Below are 26390 nucleotides of genomic sequence, written 5' to 3'. Positions count from 1 at the left end.
GCATCAGTACTGGTATTTGAATTGATTTATTCAGTAGAGCTGTAATCAAAATGACAAAATCATAATTGTTTTCTAAAGCCATATTTCCTCATCATAGATAAGAGTCAGAGTTTCTTAATCCCAGAAGATCTGTATGGTATTAGCCACAGTATAACATTAAAATAATGGATAAAACGTGCAGTATAGTAAAAAGGCTGATTGTGATGGTACAATCCGCATTTTGACATTTTATTTATATTTCTTTTTATCATTGCATAACTCTTGCCACACACTCTCGCCATGTTTCAGCTTGGTGTGCCTTTCCATTTCAGTGAGGAATGCCAACAATGTGATCAAGCCATTTTAGGAGAACTGAGGGTCTCTCTTTCTCCACAACATGTTCACTGAAGAAGAATAACCAGATAAAACTGATAAGACTGCAGTGCCCTTTTAAACAAAAAGCCCATATAGTTCGTACAGAGACATCCAGATGAGAAACACAGTGTCAAGCCTGGTTATGATTCAAAAATTATATATAGGGAGCATTTTCTATTCTGTGAACACATGTATTTGTTATTGTTCCAGGGGTGACCCGCATAGGTCGAGAAGATGCTCCAATTCCTCAAGATATCACCGTTCAGGGGCCTGGAATAGAGGCAGAACATTGTCTCATCATCAATGAAGGTTGGTTTGCATCTAAAACCATAATTTAGTTAAAATTACTGAATCTATTTAAAAATGAACCTGCAAGTAAGGTGAAATTACAGTGTTCGAAAATGTCTTGTCAAAACTGTAAAGAGATGATCTGCTAAATACCATGTCAGTAAGTAAATGCACTAGTCTTTTAAGTGGATTATAACAAAGCTGCAAAAGTGACAAATGGAAATACCATAGTACAGTAGTAATAATCTTTTAAATCCTAAAAGTAGAATCATTTAAGTCAAATACATGCACATCAAGCACATAGATTATACAGTGTAGTTGAAATTACATGAAGTGAAAATTGAATGTGCAGTTTTGAGTCATCTTTCAACAGTGTAGTGAGTTAAGATGTAGAGCGTTGCAGTTGAGCTCAAAGTATGTCTCCTTTGATAAAAAATATAACAGGAGGGGTGGTGACCCTGGACCCTTGTGGTCACCTCTGCAGTCTCGATGGAGTCCAGGTCACTGTGCCCACACCTCTTACACAGGGTAAGATACACACACACACACACACACACCTAGATGGCATAGCATAGTCAGCTTTCAGGAAGGACCCAAACGGTTTCTGCCATGGCAAACACAAACTTTGAGATATTGCCACCTACTGGTCAATAGTAATATGGCAGTCGAATTAAGTTGATATCATTGCTTAGAGTACATTTCAGCTATTTCATAATGCTTGTGTATGTGTGAGAATCGTTAGTTTGTGGTTTGGTTAACTTGCATTCCTTTCAGTGTGTGTCATATGGACAGAGTTAAGACTGTGCTGATGTGCTAGATGGAAACAGCAGGGTGTACAGTATGTGTGCATGTGTGTTTTCACATAAACGTGTAGGTCTATGTGAGTGGGAGGGTTTTCTCGATGTGCTTAGAATCATGTAGTGCTATGGTTCAGTTTGATTCTTTGTGGTTTGGAATAGTTCGCTGCTACAATGAGTCACTGCTTCCAGCAACTGTGGAGTATACTCCTAAACTTCTGTTACAGTAGACTGCAGAGGACTCACAAAACACACACACACACACATACATTAATTCTAATGCATGTCTTTTCTTATCTTCCTGTCTACCCCTGGCCACGTGTGTCTGCTTTTTGTCTGACAGAATATCGATCAGCTTATCTCTTGTTGATCCTCTCTCTCTCGTCTTTCCTCCCCCTAATTCCTCTGGATTTTCTTAGTTGCAGAACTCTCCCTCTTATATAGTTTTGCCTTATGTAACACTTTTTTTCCTTTTCTTCTCTTATTTTATAGAGCATGTAGTACTTTGCCTTTTCATTTTCCACATGTCTGCCCTTTCTCTGCAAGCTTTTTTTTCCTTCACAGCGTGTCTTGTGTGGCCAGGTCATTTTAAGTTAAATATTGACAGGCCTATTTATCTTCCCACTGTGCCTAGCTGATTCAAATATTGACAACGTCTTGGTGTGTCTACACACATGGGGTCATGGCATTGTAATGTAGCAGTGGTGGAGAAAAGTTCTGAAAGAGAAAAAAAACTAAGTCAAAAGGGTATGGTTTGGAAAATTATGGAGGGAGACAGAGATAGAGAGGAAAAATCTTGCAGGAATACTCACTGGCCTCAGATGCTCTGTGCTGAGTTAGTCTAACCACTCACAAAAAAACACACACACACACACACACACACACACACTCACTGTAGGGCAGTCTGGAGATGATTAGCTATGTTTAGGAAGTAATCTGTTCTGTATTTGGGACTTCAGAGCTTGAACTGGAATCAAATCAGTTTCACTCCTAACTCACTGGAACAGCTGGAAAGCACTTCAATAGTAACAGTCAGTCGGTGATATGTTAATAATAATAATAATAACAGAAATCGTGGTAATTAAAAACAGTTGCGTAACAATAACAACACTGAGGAACAAGCATTAAAGGTACCCTTTAAGTTTTCTTTTAAGTACATGTTTGGGTGTAAAACTCAACATCCCAGCATTCATGCAATATTTGTAAATGCAAATCCAGCTTCTGAACCATATACAGCTGCCATACGGTTCATTTCTGTGTCTATATCACATAGACAAACACGATGTAACCTGTGGGGCAGAGTTCTCTCAAAGTGTAATCTACCTTTTCCAACTTCATTGTTCATAGCCAGTTCATCTGTCTGTCATTCCCTGAATCTCTCTAAGACTTCACTTCACTATTGCCCTAGAAGTCTTTTAAAATAGATATCACTGCTTTTACAAGGTGTTTAAATCAGTTTCTATAACCCAACTTGTTTGAAGTAGCGATGTTTCAGGCTTTTCAAACCAAAAGGAGAATGAGCAGGTAGACAAAGAGAATGTGAAGGGGCGCTGTCTAATAGCCTCTCAACCTACCAACTACAGGTGGGGAGGGGTACGCATTTTGCTCTTCGTTTCTATTTATTTACTTATTACTTACACTTACGTGTCTTTTTCTCTTTTTCGTTATTGTGTTTAAAATCATAAACCCGCAGTGGAGATATGAGGATTGTCGGCTGTATTCAAAGTCAGTTGCTGTTGCATGCATGTCCTGAGCGTCGCCCCCCCCACCCCCTCCTTTATTGAGAGAGTTGGTACAGTCTGGTGCTCAGACTCGTGGATGGTACATCAGTGAACTTTCTTCCACACGGAGTCGAGGAGGGTGAGGAGGCGCAGACGACGGCAACAACACACACCCCGGCGGCACCGTAGATATATATATATATATATAATTTATACACACATGAAGTTATTCGGAGGTCTTGCTATAATGGTTTGTCAGCAGGAAGAGAATAGAGCGTGTTAAGTGCGCACTGAATGGGAAAGTAACGGAAAGGTTTGTAACGGATTTCTCTTGGCTTCTCTAACAAAAGTAGCAAAGTGGCTTTTCATTTGCTTTGACGCACGTCTGCTTCACTGTATCTTGTTCAATTTGTGCTACTATTTTATTTTCTTAACGAGACGGGGTCTATTCTATTGGGTGAAAGGTGTATGTGGCGTTTGTTTGATGGGCTCACGTTGTCTCTCTCTGTTGTTTTGACGCGTGTGATGCTTGATTCTTCTTCATGCCACAGGTATGATCCATGATGAATTAGCTATAAGTGGTTGTAGGTCTCTTATGACGACGCCGTTTTCTGACAAACCTCACTTGCTCTTTGGGTATTTAGTAGGTGATCAGTCTTAAAATTTCTGGTTATGATCAGTGGAATTATTTGTTCAAATGATTGTCTTGTCTGCCATTTAAATAAGCAGCGTAAGCTACTTTTACTAGCCTGAATAACTAGCAACTGCTCAACATCTGACATTATTGATTTTTCCCTTTGAAATACTAATGAAAGCCAGTAGAAAGCCCTGTGCCATCTGTCACTGTAGAACAATGGAAACACCTGTAGGCAGTTGTCTGTATTTTTCTCTTTTTAGTATTTACTCTAACTTTTTAAAATGGTAAAGCACACATGTCTTTTATTGTTACTGCAGGAACAGAGGTGTGATTGGGTGCTAGTACCCAATTTAATCAAAACCACACACCAATGGAAGTTACATTTCTTATTTCCATCTTTGGAGGTATTCCATCACAGCATGTTGATTGAAGCATATTTCCTACACCTTTTAATGGAAGAAATCTTGGTGTGCATGCCTTGGGTTCATAAATTAGCTGCCAAGTTCACAGAGTGGTGTGAGTGTAGTGCACACGAGTTCACTTGACAAAGAGTAATAGCCTACAGCTACAAACCTGACACCCAAAGACAAAACCTGCTTCATTGTTCTAGATGTTATTGTGTTCACAAATCTTTCTCCTGTCTGCCTTTTGCACATATGGGCTTTCAACCACTTTTATAATTTCAACCAGATAAATAAGAAAAGTATCCTTTGTCATCCAATTGTGGTGAGATTTCTTTCTCATAGAGTTGTTGATTGATTATACCTGTGATTGCCTCCAGGCCTGCAAATCCCACTTGAGAAAAGTGAGGTAAGTTGAGATTTGAAATAGAACAGAGAGTAGATAACTACTGAGCTGGTGGGGGGCCAGATTACGATGTGTCTGTGTGTGTGTTTGTTAGTGTGTGTGTGTGTGTGGAGGGGGGTGGGAGGTGAACTAATCTACACAAACTCCCCTGAGGAAGACCAGTCTGTTTTTTATAATATTACTGCTGGACCTTTGTGCCCCAGAGATGGTTAATTTGTGGTTTTGAGGCTAATTTACACTCCCACTGGGACCAATGTGTGTATATATCTTTTCATGAATGAGTAAATTCAGCTCTAGTGCAGTACCATGCAGATTGTGGGGATCAGAGATCATAACATTTAGAATGACTGACTCACTATAAAATCTGCGAGTGTGAGTGCACGTTCAACCAATAACCAGTCATTACCAGTTGGCATGTGACAGAGCTTTAAGCACATAATGGACATGGGATCCTTGCAGTTGGTTTATTTTTCATCCTAGCATAATGGTATACATTTGGTCCACTTATGTTAACCAAATAAAGAAACAGTTTTGAGTTTTCCCTCCCATAACATTGTGGTGAGAGTGTAGTTTGGTTCACTCAGATCTACATGGGAACAGAAATTTGCTCCAGACGTGATATAGCTCCTACATCTGTGTCCTCAAAGGCTCTGAGGTCTGACTTTGTAGATTACAGACTTTAAATTATCCTGTAAATGTATATACAGGCTAATTTCAAGTTAAGTTGTTATTGGAGGTCTCTGCTTATATGTGTATGCGTTTGGGGTGGGGGGAGGTGCTTGGCATGCTTTGAGGAGGCAAACTCATTTTTTCGGTAAACAAGTAAACATGTGAATGAGATTAAATGTGTTCTGCTGTGGATGATATGTCTTTGTGTATGCGTGTAGGGAGAGTAGGCATGTGGTTTTGTGATTAGATGTGAAGGATGCAATGTGATACTTGCGTCACAGAAGCATTTTAGGAGTCGGGGTAAAAAGAAGTTGGCTCATGTCTTTTCAACCACTGTAATGTGTTATGTGTCCGAAAGAGAGAGAAAGGGGGTTAAAACAATTGAATCTACAGGTTTTACATTTTAAAACAGTGGGACACTGACACTGAATTTCTCCATCTTTGTTTCTTTCTGTCTGTCACAGAGACACACAGACTTTTAGTATTTGTTTATGAAGAGGATGAGTAGGAGGAGACAGTTATATTAGCTAGTAGTTATTTGTTAGCTAAGGAGTTGAGAGGAAATTAAAAAGAGGGGAACAGCGGGGGTTGTGAACAAATCAGGACAGCACAATTTACCCCCCACTTTAAAGGTGGCACATGGTGAGACTATTGAGGCTAGGAAATTAGATTTTTACAAGAGCTGACTTGTTGGCTGAGCGTGAGTGTTTGTGTGTGTGTATGTGTGCATGCTGTTATGTGAAATACTGAGCATTACTGTGAGTCATTAGGCAGACACTGTAACAAGACACACATGTAGATACACAGAGCATGCATAGTATTTTGAAGATATACACACGCATTACTCATGTCTGGCCATGAAAAATACCCATTATCAGATCATGCTCACACTAGCTGACATGGTAACTTGTGTGCGTTGGCCTTTTCCCCACAGAAACACTCACTTTATGAAATCTCTGTCATGATGCCACTTCCTCACAGGTTTACGTCCAAACCTGCAAGATTGTGTTTATGTCCAGACCAGCTGTGCAGACTAAACATTTCTTACAATGTTTTCATGTGGGTGGTGTTAGCTCCACCTCACCACAGCAGCCAGGTCTCCCCCTGTGCTGAGAAAGCTGCAGCTTTGAAGGCAAGAAGCTGCTCTTTGGGTACTCTTCATTAATGTTTACACCAATATGATCTCTTTTGGCTAAACTATAATCTCAAATTAGACTATTAATACTACTTTTTGGTGGCGGTATATGCAGAACTGAACATTACTTGGAGAGTGAGAAAGAAAAGGCCAAAGCAGAGATGAAAAGTGAGAAGAGAAACAAAAGAAAAACATATTTTTACATTCCAGTCTTTTTCAGTTTGCTCTCCCGCCTGGTCTCAGCAGTTTTGTCTGACCTCAGGTCTAAGAAATCTGATGTGACTGGAATAGAGCTATCAAGGATGTGCTTATTTAGCCTTTTACACACATGCTAACTTTGTGGGGGTTTACTTTCATGCTTATCAGCCCTCAGGAATAGAGGTCAATAGAACCAACAGTGCAAAGTACATTACATGTATGTGTGAAAACAGAAAGAGGAGATGTTTTTCAGTCAGTCTTCTGATTTACCATCCTCTTTGCTGCTAGTCTACTCTTTTCTTTCATGTTGTCCCTCTACCTTATTTATATTTTCCCTGCATCTCCTGTATGCGCCTTTCTCCTTTCCCTTCTGAAGTATTTGGACAGCTGTGGCTGGCTGTGTGTATTACTAAGGTTGTGACCCTGACATCTTGTTTAATACGTGGCCCTCTAAGCCTTATTGATGGCCAGAGCAAACACTGTGGTCTGGGATTCCTGCTGTGTGCAAGTGTGTCTCTGGCTGTGAATAAATACAGTATCTCAGGCTCATGCTGATTTAAAGCTGTACGTAAGACCGTCTCTTCATTCATCATGGATCATGGATGTTCCTTTCAAATATCACAGTGCTCTAGTTTGTTTTGTCTTTGCAAGATTATGTTTTGCTGTATGTGTCCCACTAATTCAGTGCCAAGATTTATTTGAGTCTGAAGTCTCCACTGTACTTAAATGTAGATTCCTTAACCCCTGTCTCAGTTAATGTGTTGCTCAAATCTTACCTTCTGTGTTTGATGTGTTTTCTCCTCAGGTTATTCCCTGTGTCTGGGTAAATCCTACTTCTTCCGGTTTAATCACCCTGAGGAGGCAAGCAGAATGAAGAGCATGCTTCCACAAAAGAGCCCAGTGTCTGCTTTAGCCTACAACACAGGTACACACACACATACAGGGAAGTCTGGTAAACCCCTGCCATGATCTCTGCTCTTTTTTCTTTGTTCTTTCTTTCTGCCCTTTTTCTGCCCCAACTCTTTTTGCTATTGTCCATTTTTACCTTTTATCTGCTATTTTTCACTTCTACTTCACCTTTAGTCCTTCATCATCATTCGCCTAATAGAACATCTGTCCCATAAACATCTCTTCTCCTATGACACATGGGTGTCAGGGTAAAATTACAGGTAGACATCATTCAAACAGGTGTGTGAGATTGGAACATTAGTCTTTAGTGTGTGTGTATTAGAAAGACAGAAAGCAAGGGTGGGGGCAGGTATTCCTTTCAGCCCTCTCATATGTCTTTCCTAAACACACACTCTTACTGTCACACACATGCTAAAACTTAAATTCAAAGCATATTGGAATGTTTTTGTCATCTGGTACCTCTACCTTACTATGGTGATACTGGACTCTGTCATCTCCCTAGTGATTGATCGGGGTGTGAGCTAGGAGTGTGTATATGTGTGTGTGCCATAATCAGTGTAATCCCTGCTTTTTAAACTCCTAGACAAAAGGAATGTGCTCCTCTCTCTCACGGCGTCTGTGATGTTTTCATAAAATGACTTACATCCCTCTCACATTCACAGTGAGCAAAACTGTTATTACAGGCAGGTAATAATGGTCGTTCTTTACCGTTATCCTCCGTATGGCCAAAACCCACAGTATTACACATACACACACATCCAGAGTGAAGACTACCAGGCAGAGCAATAGTAGCTGAACATAGAGGATAATAGAAAATAGTCACGACAGAGGAGAGTTGAAGCACACCAGGCCTGCAGTATTAATCTGCCCATGTATGGACACAAACACCCTGCAAGTGTGTGTGTGTGTGTGAGTGGACCAGCATGATTTTAACCATTGGCCTGAGGACATTTTAACATAGCAGTCCTCACAATGAGAAGGGTGTTTAAAGGGCAATTTCAGGGTAGTATTCTAAAGAGTAGATTAGCATGGCCTACGCAATAGTAGGGGGCTAAGGAATGCATTATGTCAATCGGTGTCTTCACACTGGCTGCCATACAAAAATGTGTGTGTGTGTGTGTGTGTGTGTGTTTCTAGATCTTATGATCTTTCATAAGATCTTTCATTTTCTGGCCCATTTCTCTCCACCATGTAAGGTTTGACATTTTCTCACGCAGGCTTATATTCCACTGTAAGAAAGCAGTTTTACATACTTTAGTTCCTCTCACATTCTTGACATATGTACACATGGAAAGTACACATTTAGCCTTTCTCAGTGGGCAATTGAAGCAAAGCTTTGTGTAGGGGTGTGTATGGCAGTTAAACAGTAGGTGGTCTACCTTTTCCACATAAAACCACAGATTAATTTTTTTTAAAAAAGGGCGGGGGGGGAGGGACGGGTGGGGGCAGGTTTCTTACATGCTATATTACCGAACTCTACCTAAGTCTTTATACCTACATTTTCTATGCCATTGTAATATTAAGACATTGGGCCTTTTTGAAATTCTGCATAGAAAACAGGAACTTAGCTACATTTACATTACATCCTTTTTTTTTTGCCTTAATGACAAGTACTGAAATGAAGCGTAAACAAACCAAATAAGATTTTTTTGAGAGATCTTTGAGTTAGCCAAAAGGCAAATTTTAATAATCTAGTTTGACACCTCATATGCTAAAAAGTAAACATGTGGAATAGCAACAACAACAATGAGGACCATTTACATCTAGTTATTTTATAGATGCTTTAATGCAAAAGGTAGGCCGCAGCCAGGATTCAAACCTGCGTTGCCCACATGCAGGGCGGTAATGTTACCACTACACTATCCAGTCCAGGGGAGAGTTGAAAGTGGACATTATGAATGATCTTAAAGACATCCATGTCATCCATATAATTAATTTGACTGTTCAACATGTTATGCTATTGTTGTACACATTAGGATCACATTTCAGGTAAATGGGCACAAGTGGCAGTTGAGAACAGTGTTCACATTGGGTACATGTGGTTCTAGGTGGAATTGAATTGAAAGGCCTGCAATGTGAACATAATCTAAAGATAGCAATCAAATATACTGCTAATCTTAGCAATGATTTACCAAGCAAAAATAGTTTTTGCTTGATACATTTTGTAGTTAAATTTAACAGGAAGGAAGTAAAACTGGACTCAGTTGAGGTTTGGAAAATGATCGCCTCACTACTTTAAATAAAAGGCTTTAGGAAGGACAGGGAAGGGGGGCTCAAGGTTGTTCAGAATATTTTGTGGTCTTTTTCATTTTCCAAAATCCTATACTAAGGAACTGAACTCTAGTTAGAGTTAGGCTGTTTGTCTTGGACCAGATGGTTTGGTTTCTTTGAGCATGTGTGCCGACTCCCATTCTGGGGGATTGACTGCCAGTTGTGGATTGTTTTGGTTGGGTTTGTTCTGCCAAGGGCTTGGTTTATGAATAGCTGCAGCTTCAGGTACACATACAACTTCTCTCTCTCATGCCTCTATTTATGGCACTTTTCATCTCCCTCTCTTCCTTCTTCTCCCTTAATCGTTTCATGTCAGGTCTTTACTTCTCAATTTTACACACATGGACCAGAATAAAATTCAATGTCCATCCATCTCTTTATACATGTGTAGTATATTACCTATCCCAGTCATACAGCTTTTTTCCTTTCTCCTTGTTTTCCTCTTAAACAGAAATTAACATTATAGCATACATGAAGGGAGGCCTTATCACAGGTCCCAGACTGCATTAGTTTTAGTTAGGTGTACCTAAGTATCAAATGATTGTATTTTCTTTTCCATTTTCTCTCTTCCTGTCCAGACTACCTGAAGTTTAGCAGTGACTATAGCCATGCAGTAGTTGGTGGAACCAGCAGTGCTAGGGGCATGCGATCAGCCTCAGAACTCCGGGATTTGATGGACACCCTGCAACGCAAGAAGATTGCCCTGGAGAACAGCTTGAGAGCCAACGGGAATGCTAACCCCTCCTACTTCAGTGTGACACAGGTCAGTCACCATTTTACTTGAGAGCAAGGTTTATTATCCAGCTTTGTTCAACATACTTTGAAAGAGCTTGTGAATTCTATAGGGTGTGCTTTGGGTGTTTGTTTTGGCTTAAGTGGAGTAACTATAGTTTACTTCTAACCTGTAAGACCAACAAAACCAAGAGACCGAACAAACGGGGTTTAAACATTATTCTGGGCTCCACCGCAAATCAGCAATAATTTAAGTTTACCTGATTAACATTAGTTTATGGAATCTTAACTGTTGTCTTCTCTGTATATTTCTCTTCATCAGCTGTCATAGTAAAACATATTTGTGCAGGAGACTTTATGACAAGACAAAATTAAATATTTTCTCCTTTCTGTCTTTCAGTCACCTCCTACCACACCTATCACAACTACTGCCACATCCTCATCAGTCTATCAGGAACAGGCAAGGCGATTCTATGGGTCAGATCGCCCTCCTGTGTTTTTGAAATCTACTCCTGGAAGGCGATCCGATCCTTCTTCTTTAATGGCCTCCCGCACCTTAGTTTGTCGCAACCAGGACAATGTTAGTGTTAGTGATGGTCGGAGGCTACACTCTCAGGGCTCCTCTTCTTCACTGTCTATGTGGAATGGTGGAGGCTCTTCAACCTCTGTTGCCGGAAGTGACAGCTTTGTTCCTCCCTCGTCCTCATCATCTTCCATTCCATCACCCGGAGGTGCAGTCAGCATGCCCTCAAGCCCCCGTCTTGGAAGACGTAGCTTTGGAAACCAAGAGTCGTCATCAAGTAGTCGAACCAGGAAATACTCAGCAGGCTCCCTGCGTGGGATGATGGGCGGAGGGCACAGCCGCTCACTACCACGCCTCTGTCCCTCCCCATCACCTCGTGACAACAATGGAGCGCTGACCTTGTCTATGCTGCCCCCACAGAGAAACGACACTGCTGGGAGTTACAAATTTAGCAAAGACCATTACAACAACAGCAGCCAGAATACCAGCTCTGACCTCAACCACAACTCTAGTAATTCCAGCCAGCAAATCTCAAGGATTCAAATCCAGAAAACAACTCAGGCAGACAGTGTTGTGTCCATCTCCCTTTCCTCCCCTAAGAACTTGACCTCCAACATACCCTCCATCTCCTCCACAACCATCCCACCTGATGTCACTATTCCATCCAGAGCAGGGGGCTCCTCTTCCCCCCGTGTAGCAAAAAAACTCAGCCTGACTTCCACTAGCTCAGTGGGATCCATCAGCTCCACAAGCTCAAGCCCTCCAGAAACAGAACGGGTGGCCAGCTATGGCGAATCTCAAGGAATGGAGCTGTCTGGGGGCAAGAGGGAGAGGCAAGGGGGAGGCATAGAACACACTGGCACCCCAGGACTTGGACTTGGAGAGATGAGGTCTTCCTTTGGGAAAGCAGCCCTTGAACCTGGGATGGGGCTGGGGGAGAGGAGGCAGTCATTTGGAAAGGCAGGAGTGGCACCACCAGGAGGTTTCAGGGAAAGAAGGGGGAGTATTAGCTCACTGAGTGGGAAAGAGGAACTGACAGACTACCACCAGCGGCAAAAAGAGGAGAGACTTCGCGAGCAGGAGGTGGAAAGATTGGTAAGTTGGATTGTGTGTATCATTATTTTTTTTATTGGTTTAAAGAACATATTTTCCACATTCTTCAATATGTGCCAATTCACACCATTGCGACATATTGTCACTGCATACAGGACATGCTATATGTAGACATACGCAGAATGCATCCTATGGTACTTAACAGATTCTGCAAGCTATTTGACCTAAGCACCTTAATAAATGTGTTTATTTCAGCAACGTAGAATTAAATTAAAAATGAAACTGGTATTAGAACCAATACCACTCTTAAACATACCCACATTCAGTGTATTTCACACAAATGCAATTAGGTTTACCACTCACACACATGCCTCTGGCAGTTCGCCCATACCAGCAAGACTAATCTTAACCCTGTGCTTGGATTGTGTGTGTGTGTTTGTGTGTGTGGTGTGTGTTTATATCAGTCATCTGGAGAACTGCCCAGTGTGGTTCGGACCAGTAAAGAGCCACATAACACATTGGTCAGATGTGGGTTAGTGAAATCATGAAGATTAGAGGGTAGTGATGTAGTGTAGCAGGTGGATAAACACACAGATGCTCAACATATGACAAGTGTACTTATATCGCACTGTTCCTCTCTTTTTCTATGTCCCTCTCTTTCACACAGCCATAATAACCAAAGTGAATTAAAATCTCTTGAATTGTAGGCAGTAGATTTCAGGATGCTGTACAAACCAATCTGTGCTTCACAAGCTGTATAGTGCCTTTCAGCTAGCCTCATGATATTTCTGATTAGCAAGATAGGATATTGCAGACTTGTTCCTTCTGCTCTGATTAGATTTAACTAGCTGTTTGCCCATTATCATGATGGTGTATTTTATGTGATTTGTTTTATACATAGTTTTTTTCAGTTTTGGCCATGATGCAAAAACTAGCAGGCCTATGTTAGGTCAATTAAATGATGCATTCAGACTGACTTTATCAGCATTCTATAATGTTCTATAACTGTTTAAATTATTATTATTTTAAGCTATGTCTTGAATAATATGTTTTGAGGAACTCATAATGCAATGAACTCCATTTAACTTTTCTGATCAGGCTGTGTATTGTCAGCAGTCCCCTTGTCACTCAAAGCAGCTCTTATTAGCTTAACTTTGTCTGCCATCTAGTGGTAGTTTATGAAAATTGCACCCTGTCCATGCTAAGATGTTATTTGGTGAGAGCTTGTGTAAATCGCTATATAAGATATCATATGATACTTTAGTTCTGAAAGAAAAAAAAAAGTGATTATCAATTGTGTGATTTAGGTTGTACAGCATCAATGTATTTGGTGAGGTTTAATTGTGGCTATTATATTTTAGCAGTCATATCTGTAAGTTGGTACCAGTGTTAATGTACATAGGTTGGCATTTTATAGAATTTAAAAGAGAGGAGAGATATGGTTTGAGCTTGAAACCTTTACTTCATCTAAGCAGCACAGTAGTTCAGCAAAATATTTTGATCCATTCTGTGACAGGCCAAAGCACAAACACATCTTTTTCCCCCAATCCCTCCATCTTCCGTCTTATACTCGTCACTGTCCATGTTGTCTGTGTCTCTCTGGATGACAGCTGATTACTATAAGGGCTCCACAGAGACCTGTGACTATTGGAAGAGAACAAGGTGACAAACTGACACTGCCTTGTTTTGTCTCAGCTCCTGGTTCACATTACACGCTATAAATGGAGTGTGTATATTTGTTTGTGTGCATTATCACATGCATACAAGTTATAAATTATTAATGCTTACCTTAATAACATGCCTTTATCTCAGTAGTGCTAACATGCAGAAGACTGCCTCACCTGGTTTAGATGTTTTCCTAGAGCACAGTTCCCTGGAAAGTTTCTTGTTTCCCTAGTAACAGTACACAGAGACACATTCCTATGTTTGGAGCCCTGGTTTATTCCCGTGCACACTGACGATCATAGTTGACAGCGGTCCACCTTCTCATTAGCTCACTACACACACTTCTATCTCACCTATAAAGGATATTTTGACTGTAGCCTCTGCGGACCCTACCATATAGTGTGAAGAGAGCTTGGGCTTCTCTTCTTTCTACATATAGTAAGCAAAACTATGCAAATGACATATAAAAAAGGATAATACTGAAGGTATTTTGGACTAAACAAGGACATTTAAAAAGGAGAGATCAACTTTTGCCATGCTTCCCCAGGTAACCTGAGCTTTGGAAACTTTTTATCATGGAAAGAAGTAATACTCTAGCTGAGCTGTTGTTACTCTATGCCTAATGTAAAACATAATTTTCAGTTTGTGCATCTATTTTGGCCAATTTAACAGCACATATGCATGCATATGAAAAAGTATTAGTATTAGTTTGCAGTTTTTTGTTTATTAGTTTTGAACAGTTAGTTTATAGTTTTGTTACTGTACTAAAATATAAACATGTCCATTTGACATCTGATACATCTCATCTTGTAATACTGTAATATACTGAGTGCAGACATCCAGCACCACTCTAGGGCTGTATAACAATGCTATTTAATAAGAGTTATACTGTATTTGTTTTGCTCATCAAGACTCAAAACTGACTCAGGGCCAAAAGGCTAAAATGGTCAGGCCTGGGTTTGTGTTACAATCACAAAAATTTACAGCAAAAATTTTATTTTAGTCCACAAGCTGACACATTTACATTGAGTTATTTGGCAGACGCCTTTATCCAAAACAACTTACAAGGCAAAGGCAGGATAAGAGTAAGGGGGTCTGGGACATACTCTAATTTCTGTGTCTGTGTATATGTGTGTGCTTATCTCAGGAGCGACAGCGTCTGGAGACCATCTTGTCTCTCTGTTCAGAGCTGGGCCGGGCCGAGAGAGATGGAGGTGGGGTGGCTACAAATCCCCCTTCAGCTGTGGCCGATCTCCAAAAGATCAACCAGGAACTTGAGAAGCTCCAGCTGAATGATGACGATGATGACACACCCTCTGTCTTTTCGGACTCTTCAGCTATTATTGAAACAACAGGAAATGGACACATAGCCTCCCCTGGATCAGAGAATGGTTACTATGATGATGATCTACAGGTACGACAAAGGCATAGAAGTGGTCACAGAGACAACAGGGCGGAATCACCAGCTGTTAGTCTGCGAAGATTTCCCCCTTCACCTTCTCCTCGTACGCAGAGGGCTAATGAGGTATAAGAGATGCTTATTTTGATGCTTATTTGGATGCTGATGTGTAATTTATGTCAATCCAGAAATGCCCAACATGTAACTAAGACTTTTCTACTAATATCACTTCTTAACTGAATGGGGGAGTGATAATTAAAATAATTTAGTTTCAGATTGACAACAAGATGAACCCTACTTACCCCTTGTACCCTACTTCTAAGTCGCTTTGGATAAAAGCATCTGCTAAATGTAAATGTAAATCTAAATGTAAATGTAAATATATTATCCTGGACAGTGTGTCCCTTAGAGTTTCTCTCACTGGCAGTGTTGTTGAGGCCACAACCACTCAATGCAAGCCTCTTTTTTACATGTATTGCATTTATAAAGTTGCATTTTCACCAAACCTTTGGAGTTGTTTACGTACATAAAGTAAACAACCTTGACATTAACACTGAGATGGACTGCGGCACTGGTCTTTACATCCATTACATTCTATACCAGGCAAAACCGGTAATTAATGGAAAGCCTGGTCTGATTGATACTGTATCTATGTATCTGTATCTACTCGGTACCTAATACTATAATACATAGCTGCAAGACTAGAACCTTTGACTTCTTCAAAGATTAATTAGGATTAATCTGTTTGTGCACCGTGGTCTTTTTGGAAAACATCCCAGTGACATGGGTCACTCCTCTTAATAAGTGGAGGGTATCATCATACACAGCATTCACATATAGAGATGGGATATATTTACAGTCTGTGTATTAGATTAGAGCAGACTATATGTTACCATTTAGTACTGACAGCTGGTTCTGTGTGTGTTTGTGTGGGTGTATGTGTGACCATGTCTGCCTTTTTTATTCCTTTAAAAGGATAGAAATCTTCTTGGGAGGGAGCGTGTGGGGAAAGCACTGGTATGATCATGAAGCCGTGCCTTGGTTACATGTAATTACCATGAATCCTCAATAATGATTCTGATATTAAACTAACAGTGGTTCAATCTATGACTCTATTGTCACCAGGCACAAGATGTAAGGCCTTCAGAGGAGGAAGTGAGGCGTGTGGAGGAGGAGAGAATCCAGGTGCTGAACAACATGGAGGAGCTGGAGCAAAAAATCAAAGAGCTGGATAACCAAATAGAGGAATCTGCCCGAGAGGTAGAGAGAAATGACAGGATGTGTAATAATATCATGTTTCGATTTGATGGCAAATGTTCTGTGAAAAGTGCAAACTGTAAAATGTTTTTGTGTATAGGCTTTGTTAAAAGTAAGGAAAAATCAAAAACTAGAATCACTAACAATAGCTTATTTGGGTGTGTTTACCCAAGGTGGAGGTTGAGCGAGCTCTGGTGGAGGCTGAACAGGAGTCAGAAGTAGCTGCTCTCCAGCAGGAAAAAGATGCTCTGGAAGCGCTTCACAACAAAATGGCTGACCTAGAGACCAAGTCCCAACAGGAAAAGGAAAAGGTATTGAACTGAATATTGACTGAAAGTGTCCTCAGACATTTGTTGATGATGTAACAATTTATTTTTCAAAGGAACTGATAAGTGATAGTGTTCTTGGGGAGATAAGAGACATACATGTGTCTAACATGAAAAACATGCTTCAGAACCCTTCTCCTACCACATTATCTTCAAACATGTACACTAAGCATAGGTTTTAATAAGGAGTATGCATTTCTCTTGTACAACTCGGACACTCCAGTACAGATAGGGGTCATGTGACCAACTGGTAGGTGTTAATCCTTCTCATGCTGTCCCGGATCCAAATATACATCTGCTAATACTGTCCAGGATATAGCGGTCACCAAGTCATCGCATTTTACACACACAGCTGCAGGAGAACTGTGCATGTGAATGTGCCTGTCTGTGCTTCTGGCCACACTGAAATGGGAAGAACAATAGACAGCATAACTGCTAAATAGTGTACGTAACAAAACCCGTCAAGATTCTCAGTGAGCCAGAGGAATGGTCAGACACAGAAGTGCTACCGTCAGGATTTATAATTTTTATATTAAAATAAAAAAAAAAATTTCTATTAAAGAGTAGGTAAAGTTGAGTGGTTGTACTTTGCCTGGGCACCTGTGTATGTTGTGGTATTTATTATAGGATTTAAGTTAACCCTCTGCTGAACCATTCTGCATATTCTTCATCTCCTTCCTCTTCCATCAATCATTGCCCTCAGTCATCTCCATTCAAACAAGCAGAAACACATGTTAAGGGATAGAGCTCATGACGCTGTTCATACCATCTTCCTACATTCATTTGTACTCAGTCGCTGCCAACTTCTTCATCCCCCTTAGTAGATTTTTTGCCACCTTTCCCTCCCTCCCCTCCCTCTAGGCTGATCTTGCTGACCTGGTTGTCGTAGTAACTAACTGTGGCTCCCCAGTCCAACTAACTGCTGCCATCCTCTCTCTGTCCTGTGTGTGTGTGTTTGTGTGTGTGTGTGTGTGCATGCATGTATTTATATGTACACATGAATAAACGTGTACATGCTGTATGTGCCCTTGTGCGGACATGTGTGCCTGTCTGTGCGTATGTTCATGTGTGAATGCCAGGCGTGTGAGTTGCTGCAGGCAGAAAGGGACAGAGTAGAGAGGTTGGCTCAGATTGTGTGTGAGCAGCGCTCCCAGCTGGACAGCTGCCCTGAGGCCACCAAGGAGCCCCTACAGGAGCAGCTAGCCAGGGTCAGTACACACACAAACACACTCACGCTTATCACACACATGCACAGAAAGATATGCATTTCAGTGTGTGTGATTCATGCAGACACGCCTTGTACGCAACCATACAAACCAGAATACTCAACCTAACTGATAAAATGCAACAAAGATGCATGCTTACACTGCTACGCTGAACAAAAGCAGATTTACCTGCAGTATACATTATATGCACATATTTACATTGATTGGTGTACACATGAATAAAAAGAGACGTGTGTTGCTCGCATTCTTGAACTTCAACACATCTTCTTTCCTTATCTACCTCACTCTCTATTCCATAGTCACCTTTGATTGTTATTAATTCTCTCTTCTGACTGTGAACACTTCAGTTTCTGTGTCTATAAATCACTTTCATGAGAATGGCAAAGTATATAGGTATAGGCTTTAAGATTTCTTTGGCTTTTAGAGAAATGCACTGACCTCTGGGCATAGGGTTGAAAGCACATGTTTTTGACACATAATCAACATATAAATACACATAAACATTTCTTGAAGAGACAGCATTTTTAAATGTATTTTGTGGGAATGCTTACAGTATGTTACATGCTGCATGTTTGCCCAGATGCTGAGTATGCATTGGTGTGGTAGTCTGCATGATGGTTCATGAGTCAGCCATCTGAATGTCTGGTTTGCCTTGTCTCAGTGTATTAGGGGATGAGTTTGTCTCAAAGTGCTTTTAACAGTCGGTATGAACAACACTAAATCAAATCAACCTAGAGGGCTACATACTCTTGCTTAAAAACTTAAATTGTGTTGTATAAGGTTGTTTATCACTGCCTGCATGCACACTTTACAGTGGCTTTCTTATGTGTATACTGTACACTCTAAAAGTGTATTTGGTTCTCAGCTGTTATAATGGGCATTATTTCTTTGTGTCTACCTGTTAGGACTGTGAGATGCTTGAGGCGGAGACAAAGCATTTTGAGGATCTGGAGTTCCAGCAGCTGGAAAAAGAGAGCAGGCTGGACGAAGAGAAAGAGACTCACACACAGCAGCTTCTCCGGGAAATTGCTGATTACCAGCGAAGCATGGTCACTCGCAAGGTAAGAGCCTTCTTATTGTGGGTGAAACTTGAGCAGATTATTTTATGTATTATGAGTTTTACTATGAGTTTTGGGTGTTATATAAAAATTTTTACTTGTGGTAAAACAAAGCATATTTAATCAACTGCTTAAGTTGACAATGGCGTTTAAAATGTTTTCTAAGCCTCTAAACTCTTCTGGGCATAGAAGTGCCAGCAGTTTTAGCATAATGCTTTTAGGTGAGCCAGAAAGAGGTAGTGAGCTTGTTTTTCTTTTCCTTCAGGAGCGACTGTTAACTCTGAAGAAGCAGGCAGCACAGATTACCCAGCAGGCTCAGCGAGAAAAGGAGAACTTCTTGAAAGAGAGGACCAACCTTGAATTGATGCTGCAAAGGGTATACGGATATCCATGTATTTGTGTGTTTTGCTTCTGTGTAACAAGAAGTTAACTTTTTTTAATATGGTATCATTTTCTTTGTTTCCTTTTCTGTTTGTTAGGAGAAAGAAAATCTTGCCACACTGGATAGAAAATATGCTGACCTCACCGGTGGCCGGACTTTTACTCTAAGGGAGGTAGGTTTGACTGAAAGCAGGTAGACAAAATTGGAGTTATTGTGCTCTTTGAACTCTTTCGAGATTCCTAAAGTGAACAGGGCCCTCATCATTTTCAATTGGTCGGGTTTCTTTCTCTACTTGCTAGGATACAGCTGGCTAACTGGCTAATGTGTGCCTGTCTTAGTGATTGTTGCCTTAACACCACCTCTACCACAATTTCTCCTCCTTCAGTTAACTTGTGTACCCTTTCATTCCGGCTTTTTTCTATGTTTCTCAAGAAGGCTGAGGTACTTCTGTCTTGTTTTACCAATTTTATATTTGTCCAGATTATCTGTTCAAATGAATCTCATCCTTCCTTTCTATCATATATTCATCTCCTTCTGTTTGCTTTGTTTCCCTCTGTATTTTTCTTGTAGCTGCTAGTCCCTCCAATGCAGATGGAGAAAATGTTCATGGAAATTAAGCAGAGACTTATTTTATTAATTCTATACACAACTAATGCTCACTTATAATAATTCTGATGTAAGAATGCTTGTCTTCTATGCTCCTCTCAGTGAATGTTAACAATACAGTGTGCCCCATCACTTGTTCAAAAGTAAAAAGACCTTGTTCTAGTTTTCCTTTGAAACTGCTAAAATTGCCACTAAATTCTGCATCAATCTAACAACTAATTCTCAAGTTTGTCAAAATATCTTAATATGGCTGACTCGCTTCAGGCTACTCCTCACCCCTTTTCTCTCCCCTATTTCTCCACTTGATACTTTCCAGGGCTATGTCACAGTCAGTGAAATCAATGAGCTTTACTCACAGCTTGGGGGGGACCCTAAACCTGTCCCTGCTCTGACCAATGTCTCTCCTGAGTCCAAGACAAACCCCTTCCCTGAAGATGACACCCCCAAACCACCGGAGGATGAGGTGTGTGTAGTGGTGTAAAGGGCTTGCTGCTGTAGTTTAATACACAGCAGCAAGCTGTGGAGTATGTTTTGTATGAAAATGTTCTTTCCTCCAATTTTCCTTTTCTCTTTTGCACTATTTCAGTCTTTTGACAGTGTTCTTCTTCTTTTTAAAGCTCTGTCATTCTTCCTCATCTGGCCACTGTCACTCTTCTTCTTCCTCCTCCTCTTCTTCCTCCCATCAAAATCCTCGCCTCCTCCCTAAAACTCCCACTGTGCATTGGCCAGAGAACATGGTATCATATAGATACCCCTCTCCTCTCCCTGACTCTCCCCCGCCTCCCCTTCCTGTCAAAAAACACCATCACCGATACAGGCAGGTAATGTGTGTGTGCGCCACACACACGGGCAGTGTTTCTTTGTTTGTTTTTGTTTGACAAGATACTGTACATCATGTAAAACCTGTTGCAATACTATGTTAATATTAATAATAAACAACAGATAATCAATTAACTGTGTAGTTATCAGCTCTTGGGTATGTTTGTATCAGCATTTCCGTTTGTTGGAGGAGAGGAAGAGGTCTGAGAAGGAAGGCGGGTCCCATCTAAGTGACACATTACCCCGGAAGAAGCACACACCCAGCATGACCCCCCAGTTCACATGTGCAACACTTGGGCGCAGCTTCCATACTAAGGTACACACAGATGTGGATGCTCATGTTTGCATATAATAAATCTGTTATAAGAAATGACAAATCAAAATCACTTATTGGATACTTTTTGGCATCTGATAATAAGTGAATTGTTTTTTATTTTTTGAGTTATATATTTGAAAATATATTGTGTTATAATTCTAAGATGGGAGTCAGAGGTTTTTGGATGATTAAAACATTTAAGAAAAAATGTCTTGTCCCTTCTTTATCCCACATAGTCCCATCAGCCGCTGGTGCAGAGCACAAGTTGTGGCAGCATTCTACCAAGAATCCTCTCCTTATCCAACAAGGAAAGTGATTCTCGTCATCTGCATAAAGGTACACATACACACATAAACACATATGTAGAACAATATATGGTAATACATATATAATACAGACTTACTTTATCTGTCGAATTTCTACCGTCTGTGTCTCCTTCACTGGGCCAAACATTCAGATTTGGGTTGTCACATGAAAGCCCTCTTTTATGGTAACAGTTTCTCTGTTAGAGGTTTCATGTGTGGATGTGCACCCCGTTGTGTTTTGTTAGATTATACTTTTACTTTACATTTTCTACAACAGTAGAGATAGAAATGTACAGTGGTAAGAAAAAATACCTGACCCTTTTGGCATTTCTTGGTTTTCTAATTTAATTTGTCATAAAATGTGATCTGCTCTTCATCTAAGTCAAGAGTTTTAACAAATATAAAAGTAATAACACGAACAAATCTGATATTTCATGTCTTTATTGAGAACAATCATATAAACCTCATACTGAAAGTGGAAAAAGTATGTAAAACCCTTGTAATTAATAAACCCCCCCCCCCCCCCCACTCCCCTCTGACACTCCAAAAGGTAGATATTGTTTTTCTGAAGCCATTCTGTTGTGGACTTGTTCTGGTGTTTTGGGTCATTGTCCTGTAGCATCACCCAACTTCTACAAAGTTTCAGTTGACGTACAGACATCCTCACATTATTATTTTTGAGACACTTGGGAATTCATGTCCGTCTCCAAACACAACCCAACACATACTTTAGGATGATTGGGTTTTAATGATGATATGCAGTGGCATTTTTATGCCAGATAGTGCTGTGTGTTGTTTTTAATAGTTCAATAGTTCAATTTTACTTTCATCAGTCCACAAAATATGTTGCCAATACTGCTATGGAGTGTCAGTGTGCTTTTTGGCAAACTTCAGGCATCCAGGAATGGTTTTTTCTTTTTTTTTTGTAAGTAGTAGCTTCCTTTGTGGTGTCCTGCCATAGACACCCTGCTAGTTCAATGCTTGAACACAGATGTTAGCCAGTTCCAATGATGCCTTTAAATCTTTGGCTGTCACCCTGGGTTGTTTCTTTATCTCATGGAGTGTTTGTTGTGCTCTTAGGGTCATTTTAACTTCTTGTTAGAGTAGCCACAGTCCCAAAGTGTCTCCATTTGTTGATTGTTTGCTTAACTGTAGACTGGTGAATTTCTAAAGTCTTTGACATCACTTTGTAATGCTTTCCAGCTTTATGTATATCAACAATTCTTGATCGTAGTTACTCTGAAAGCTCCTTTTGGTAAAGAATGGCTCACATAAGTGTATTCTTAGTTAAGTTAAGTAAAGTTAAAGTGGTTTTTGTCAGTCAAAGTAGCTCTAGTGCACACCTCCTAACTAATTTTCTCAACTTATGTAAACACCTGACTCCAGGTTTTTGGAGGTCATTATTCCAAGGGTTCACAAACATTTTCCACTTGCACTATGACGTTTTTATGGTTGTTCTTATTAAGGCCATGAAAGATTATAATTTTTATTTTGTGTTATTATTTTAGGCACATTATATTTGTTAATCCTCTTCACTTAGAGAAAGATAGGTTCACATTTTATGACAAATTAATGCAGAAAACTATAAAATACCAAAAGGTTCATATACTTTATGTTGACACTGTAAAAGTAAAGTAAGTAAAAGACAGCTGTTTATTAGCTGGTGTCAAGAATTGTGTGTGATTATTCAGTGACTCTTTAAGGAAAGATTTATGCTCAGAATGAGATCTTGTTTTACATATGACCAATTTGAGAAACAGTAGCTATAATTAAAGTTCAGGTTTTTCTAGGTCTAAGTTTCTTTGTGGTCTTAGTATTTTGGATGTTCAAATTAGCCAAAATCATCAAACAGTTTACTGATTTCTTCGATTACAATTGTATTGCAGCACTTTTACAAGAAAGATATACCAAAAACAAATGAGTATTCTGAAATATTTACAGATTTACAGAATATTTCGTGCTTTGTGTTGTCATCGTTTTACTGTTGCATTTTTGATGGCTATCTCATCTCTCAGTCCCTTTGGTGCTTTTGGTCCCTTGATCTGGCTCATCAGATGGGTGGTTCTGCTGCATTGGGCAGATGGTATGTGTTCCTTCCTGTACCCGTAGCCTGGGTTAGCTCTCTTCATAGGATCTTCACCATAATTTTGTCTTCATTTCTACTTCTAGCTCTCAGTGCAACTCATTTTCTATCCAGATATCTTTGGATTGCCTAAACTACTTTTAGGACTCTATTCGCAGCTCTACTATTTGGACACATTTTGACTAGAGTAGTTGCGCTATTAAGCTGTTGGGTATATTTTTCTCGGAAAGTATAAGAGCTCATTTTACAGTGGCGGGGACTTGTGATCCAAAATTGAAGCTATCTGGGCAAAGTGTTGTCCCAGAGGATGTGACACAGACAGGTACAAACGTGTGCACATACAGAAGAAGAGTAAGTAATGCCGCTCACCTCTAAAGCTGTTCTTTTCTTTTTCTGCGTGTTTGTATTTCCAGGTCAACCTGGACCCCGAGCATCTTCCCAGACCAACATCTACCTTGATGCCTTTGGGTACCGTGACAACCAGGCCTTTGACACAATGAGTTTGGATAGCACTGACTCTATTGAGACCAGCATCTCTGCTTGCTCACCTGACAATATCTCCAGGTACGTTTTGCAGACATGCTATGTTGTTTGTGCATTTCCACACACATTTCTGTGGATACTAATAAAAGTCACAGAAAGAAAGAAAAAATAAAGCCTTGGTTAGATTCAATTTTTCTGTGTGATGAAGATAATTTGCCACTACTTTCATCACTCCTCTAGAATGATTTGAGATGCAAGCTGGGAGAAAACTGACTAAGGAAAGTTAAGTTATGACAAGGTGAAATCCCAGAACACGAAAATGTCCCTTGATGGGGCAGCAAAGAATGAGTAGAAAGTGAGTTAATGAAAAGAGTGTGTGTGAGTGATTTCCCGCCTTTCATGGTCCCTCCAGGGAGAACAGGATCTAGAACTGTTATATGAGTTAAGGGGAACTCATCATTAGTGTTCTTGGGGTCAGGTTACGGAAGACGAAAAACAAGTTATGTGTGCATTCACAGTGAACCCCCTCAGGTTTAGATGAACTGCGCGAACTGGTATGAGTGTGGAGGTGCATATGGGGCTCCAGCCCCCCATCTGGACTAAACCATGTGTGTTTCCTTCTCTCCTTTTTCACATTGGATAAATCTGTCTTTTGTCCCACCCTCCCTGTTGCTCTGAATGGTATGTTCTTTGTTTCTGCACATTGATTTTGCACAGTTCCAAATCATTTGCAGATTGACCTCTCTGCATTTAGAGTTTCTGCAGCAGACTCCTTCTGTGATTTTCAGTATGGCTTCAGTTGGATCGTGTAAGACCAGCATAGCCTGGACTGGAAGACTTCTGATGGAACCTAAATCAGTTCTTGATGATAAAATAGTTTTAGGGTAGAAGTGATGTTTCTCATATTTTGGAGATAAAAGTTTGTCTCATGCAATTCAAATACTACAATCATTACATTTGAACTCGGCTGTCTGTCGCTATGAGTGCAACTCCATCTCATCATCGGAGGTAAGAGAATGGCAGAGAAAAAGATAGCTTTTGAAAGGAGACTGGAGCTAGGTTATTTTAATGCTTGTCTTTAATTATGTGTCACGTTAGCCGACATGCTGATATTAATTTCTGCAGGTTTTAGAATAAAAGTTAATGATTAACAAAATGTTGATTGCCTAGAAAGGTTATTGAACAGTCAGCAGACTTACAGTAATAATCATAAATTGGTGGTTTTCGGTTAAAACTAGTGGAATGTAGAGTGTGCCCTGTGATGCTGATTTAATATTAAACTGAAAAAAAAAAAAAGTTTTGACAGAGCGAAAAAGGAAAAAGCGGGAAAGCATTTTCTTTCCTCCAGCTTGCTCTCATTTTTCCTACATTATTTCTATCCCTGCCTTCTCCTTTTTCATACTTTGAGTACCCTGCTTCTCTCTGTCTTTTGCCCTCCCTTCCTCGCTGATTTGTTGTTTAGACTGAGTCTAATGTGTACCATTCATCTTAACAATGTTGTGACATCATCACAGATCAGCACTGGGTATCCATTTCCTTCTGGCTCTGGATAAGAAAGAATTTGTGTGCGTGCGTGCGTGTGTGCCCATATATGATTGTGTGTGTTTGCATGTGAAGTGGAGCGAGAGGAAAATTTAGTTAGAAAATTAGAGAGGAAGAGTTAAAATGCTGTTGAACATGATAACACACACACAAATCCCTGTGATGCCAGTTTGGAATTCTTGTCATGTGAAGACCATCTGCAGTATGCGAGACCAAGACCAAGAGCAAGATGAGACCTGTTGTTTCAGACTGAGCATTGCAGTGACAATGATGCAGCACAGAGTGAAAAAGACTTGAGGTGCTCTCACTCTTACGTTGCGCTTACATACGGTTTCCTTTTCCCAATAAATTTCCTCTATGATTAAGTGCACACACACCTGCATAAACATTCAATAATCAGGAGAGTGCAGCCTGTAGGCAAAAATCTAAACCTGTCCTTTATGACTCTGTGTGCGTCCCACATTCACTTTTACTTGCTGTTGCAGCATATTGGATGGGCTTTGTTAGATTTTCAGTGTATGCCACGAAGAAGAAAATGGTCTCCACTTTGTTCTGACACGTGTTGTGTTTGTTTTCAGTGCCAGTACGTCAAATGTGGCCAAGCTCGAGGAGATGGAGCGTTTGCTGAGAGAGGCCCGGGCAGAGAAGAACCGCCTCCTCGAGCACAAGGTCAGTAGCTTATAAAATCCCAGTCACATTAATACCATCATTTGTTTTCAGTGTTAGCTTGTTGATTCTTTTTCGTCCAAAAGACTCAGACATGACCAGTAATGGTAGTAATGTTTTATTTCCCAAGTTGTTCCTATATCTCTGTGTTTTAAGACATTCA

The 26390-nt window shown here is 40.3% G+C and overlaps 1 protein-coding gene across 4 annotated transcripts in view; it reads left to right on the top strand.

The window, feature by feature from the left end:
* Positions 1 to 26390, top strand: part of phldb2b (pleckstrin homology-like domain, family B, member 2b) — a 35774-nt gene that overhangs the window by 6822 nt on the left and 2562 nt on the right. The window contains exons 4-20 of one of the 4 annotated variants that reach the window (XM_026361963.1): positions 565 to 663; positions 1087 to 1170; positions 7412 to 7531; positions 10365 to 10549; positions 10919 to 12136; positions 14907 to 15284; positions 16284 to 16418; positions 16589 to 16726; positions 17821 to 17949; positions 18873 to 19028; positions 19291 to 19401; positions 19505 to 19579; positions 20330 to 20476; positions 21005 to 21148; positions 21385 to 21484; positions 23950 to 24100; positions 26140 to 26230. In XM_026361963.1, coding sequence (XP_026217748.1) covers positions 565 to 663; positions 1087 to 1170; positions 7412 to 7531; positions 10365 to 10549; positions 10919 to 12136; positions 14907 to 15284; positions 16284 to 16418; positions 16589 to 16726; positions 17821 to 17949; positions 18873 to 19028; positions 19291 to 19401; positions 19505 to 19579; positions 20330 to 20476; positions 21005 to 21148; positions 21385 to 21484; positions 23950 to 24100; positions 26140 to 26230 — 3461 coding nt within the window. Of the gene's footprint in view, positions 1 to 564; positions 664 to 1086; positions 1171 to 3321; positions 3474 to 7411; positions 7532 to 10364; positions 10550 to 10918; positions 12137 to 14906; positions 15285 to 16283; positions 16419 to 16588; positions 16727 to 17820; positions 17950 to 18872; positions 19029 to 19290; positions 19402 to 19504; positions 19580 to 20329; positions 20477 to 21004; positions 21149 to 21384; positions 21485 to 23949; positions 24101 to 26139; positions 26231 to 26390 lie in introns of those variants that run through there. The other 3 variants (XM_026361964.1, XM_026361966.1, XM_026361967.1) reach the window with 3 other exon arrangements.

Source organism: Anabas testudineus, chromosome 2 (genome assembly GCF_900324465.2).
Source record: "Anabas testudineus chromosome 2, fAnaTes1.2, whole genome shotgun sequence".
NCBI classification, from domain to species: Eukaryota; Metazoa; Chordata; class Actinopteri; order Anabantiformes; family Anabantidae; genus Anabas; species Anabas testudineus.
This window is presented reverse-complemented; position numbering and strand designations above follow the sequence as displayed.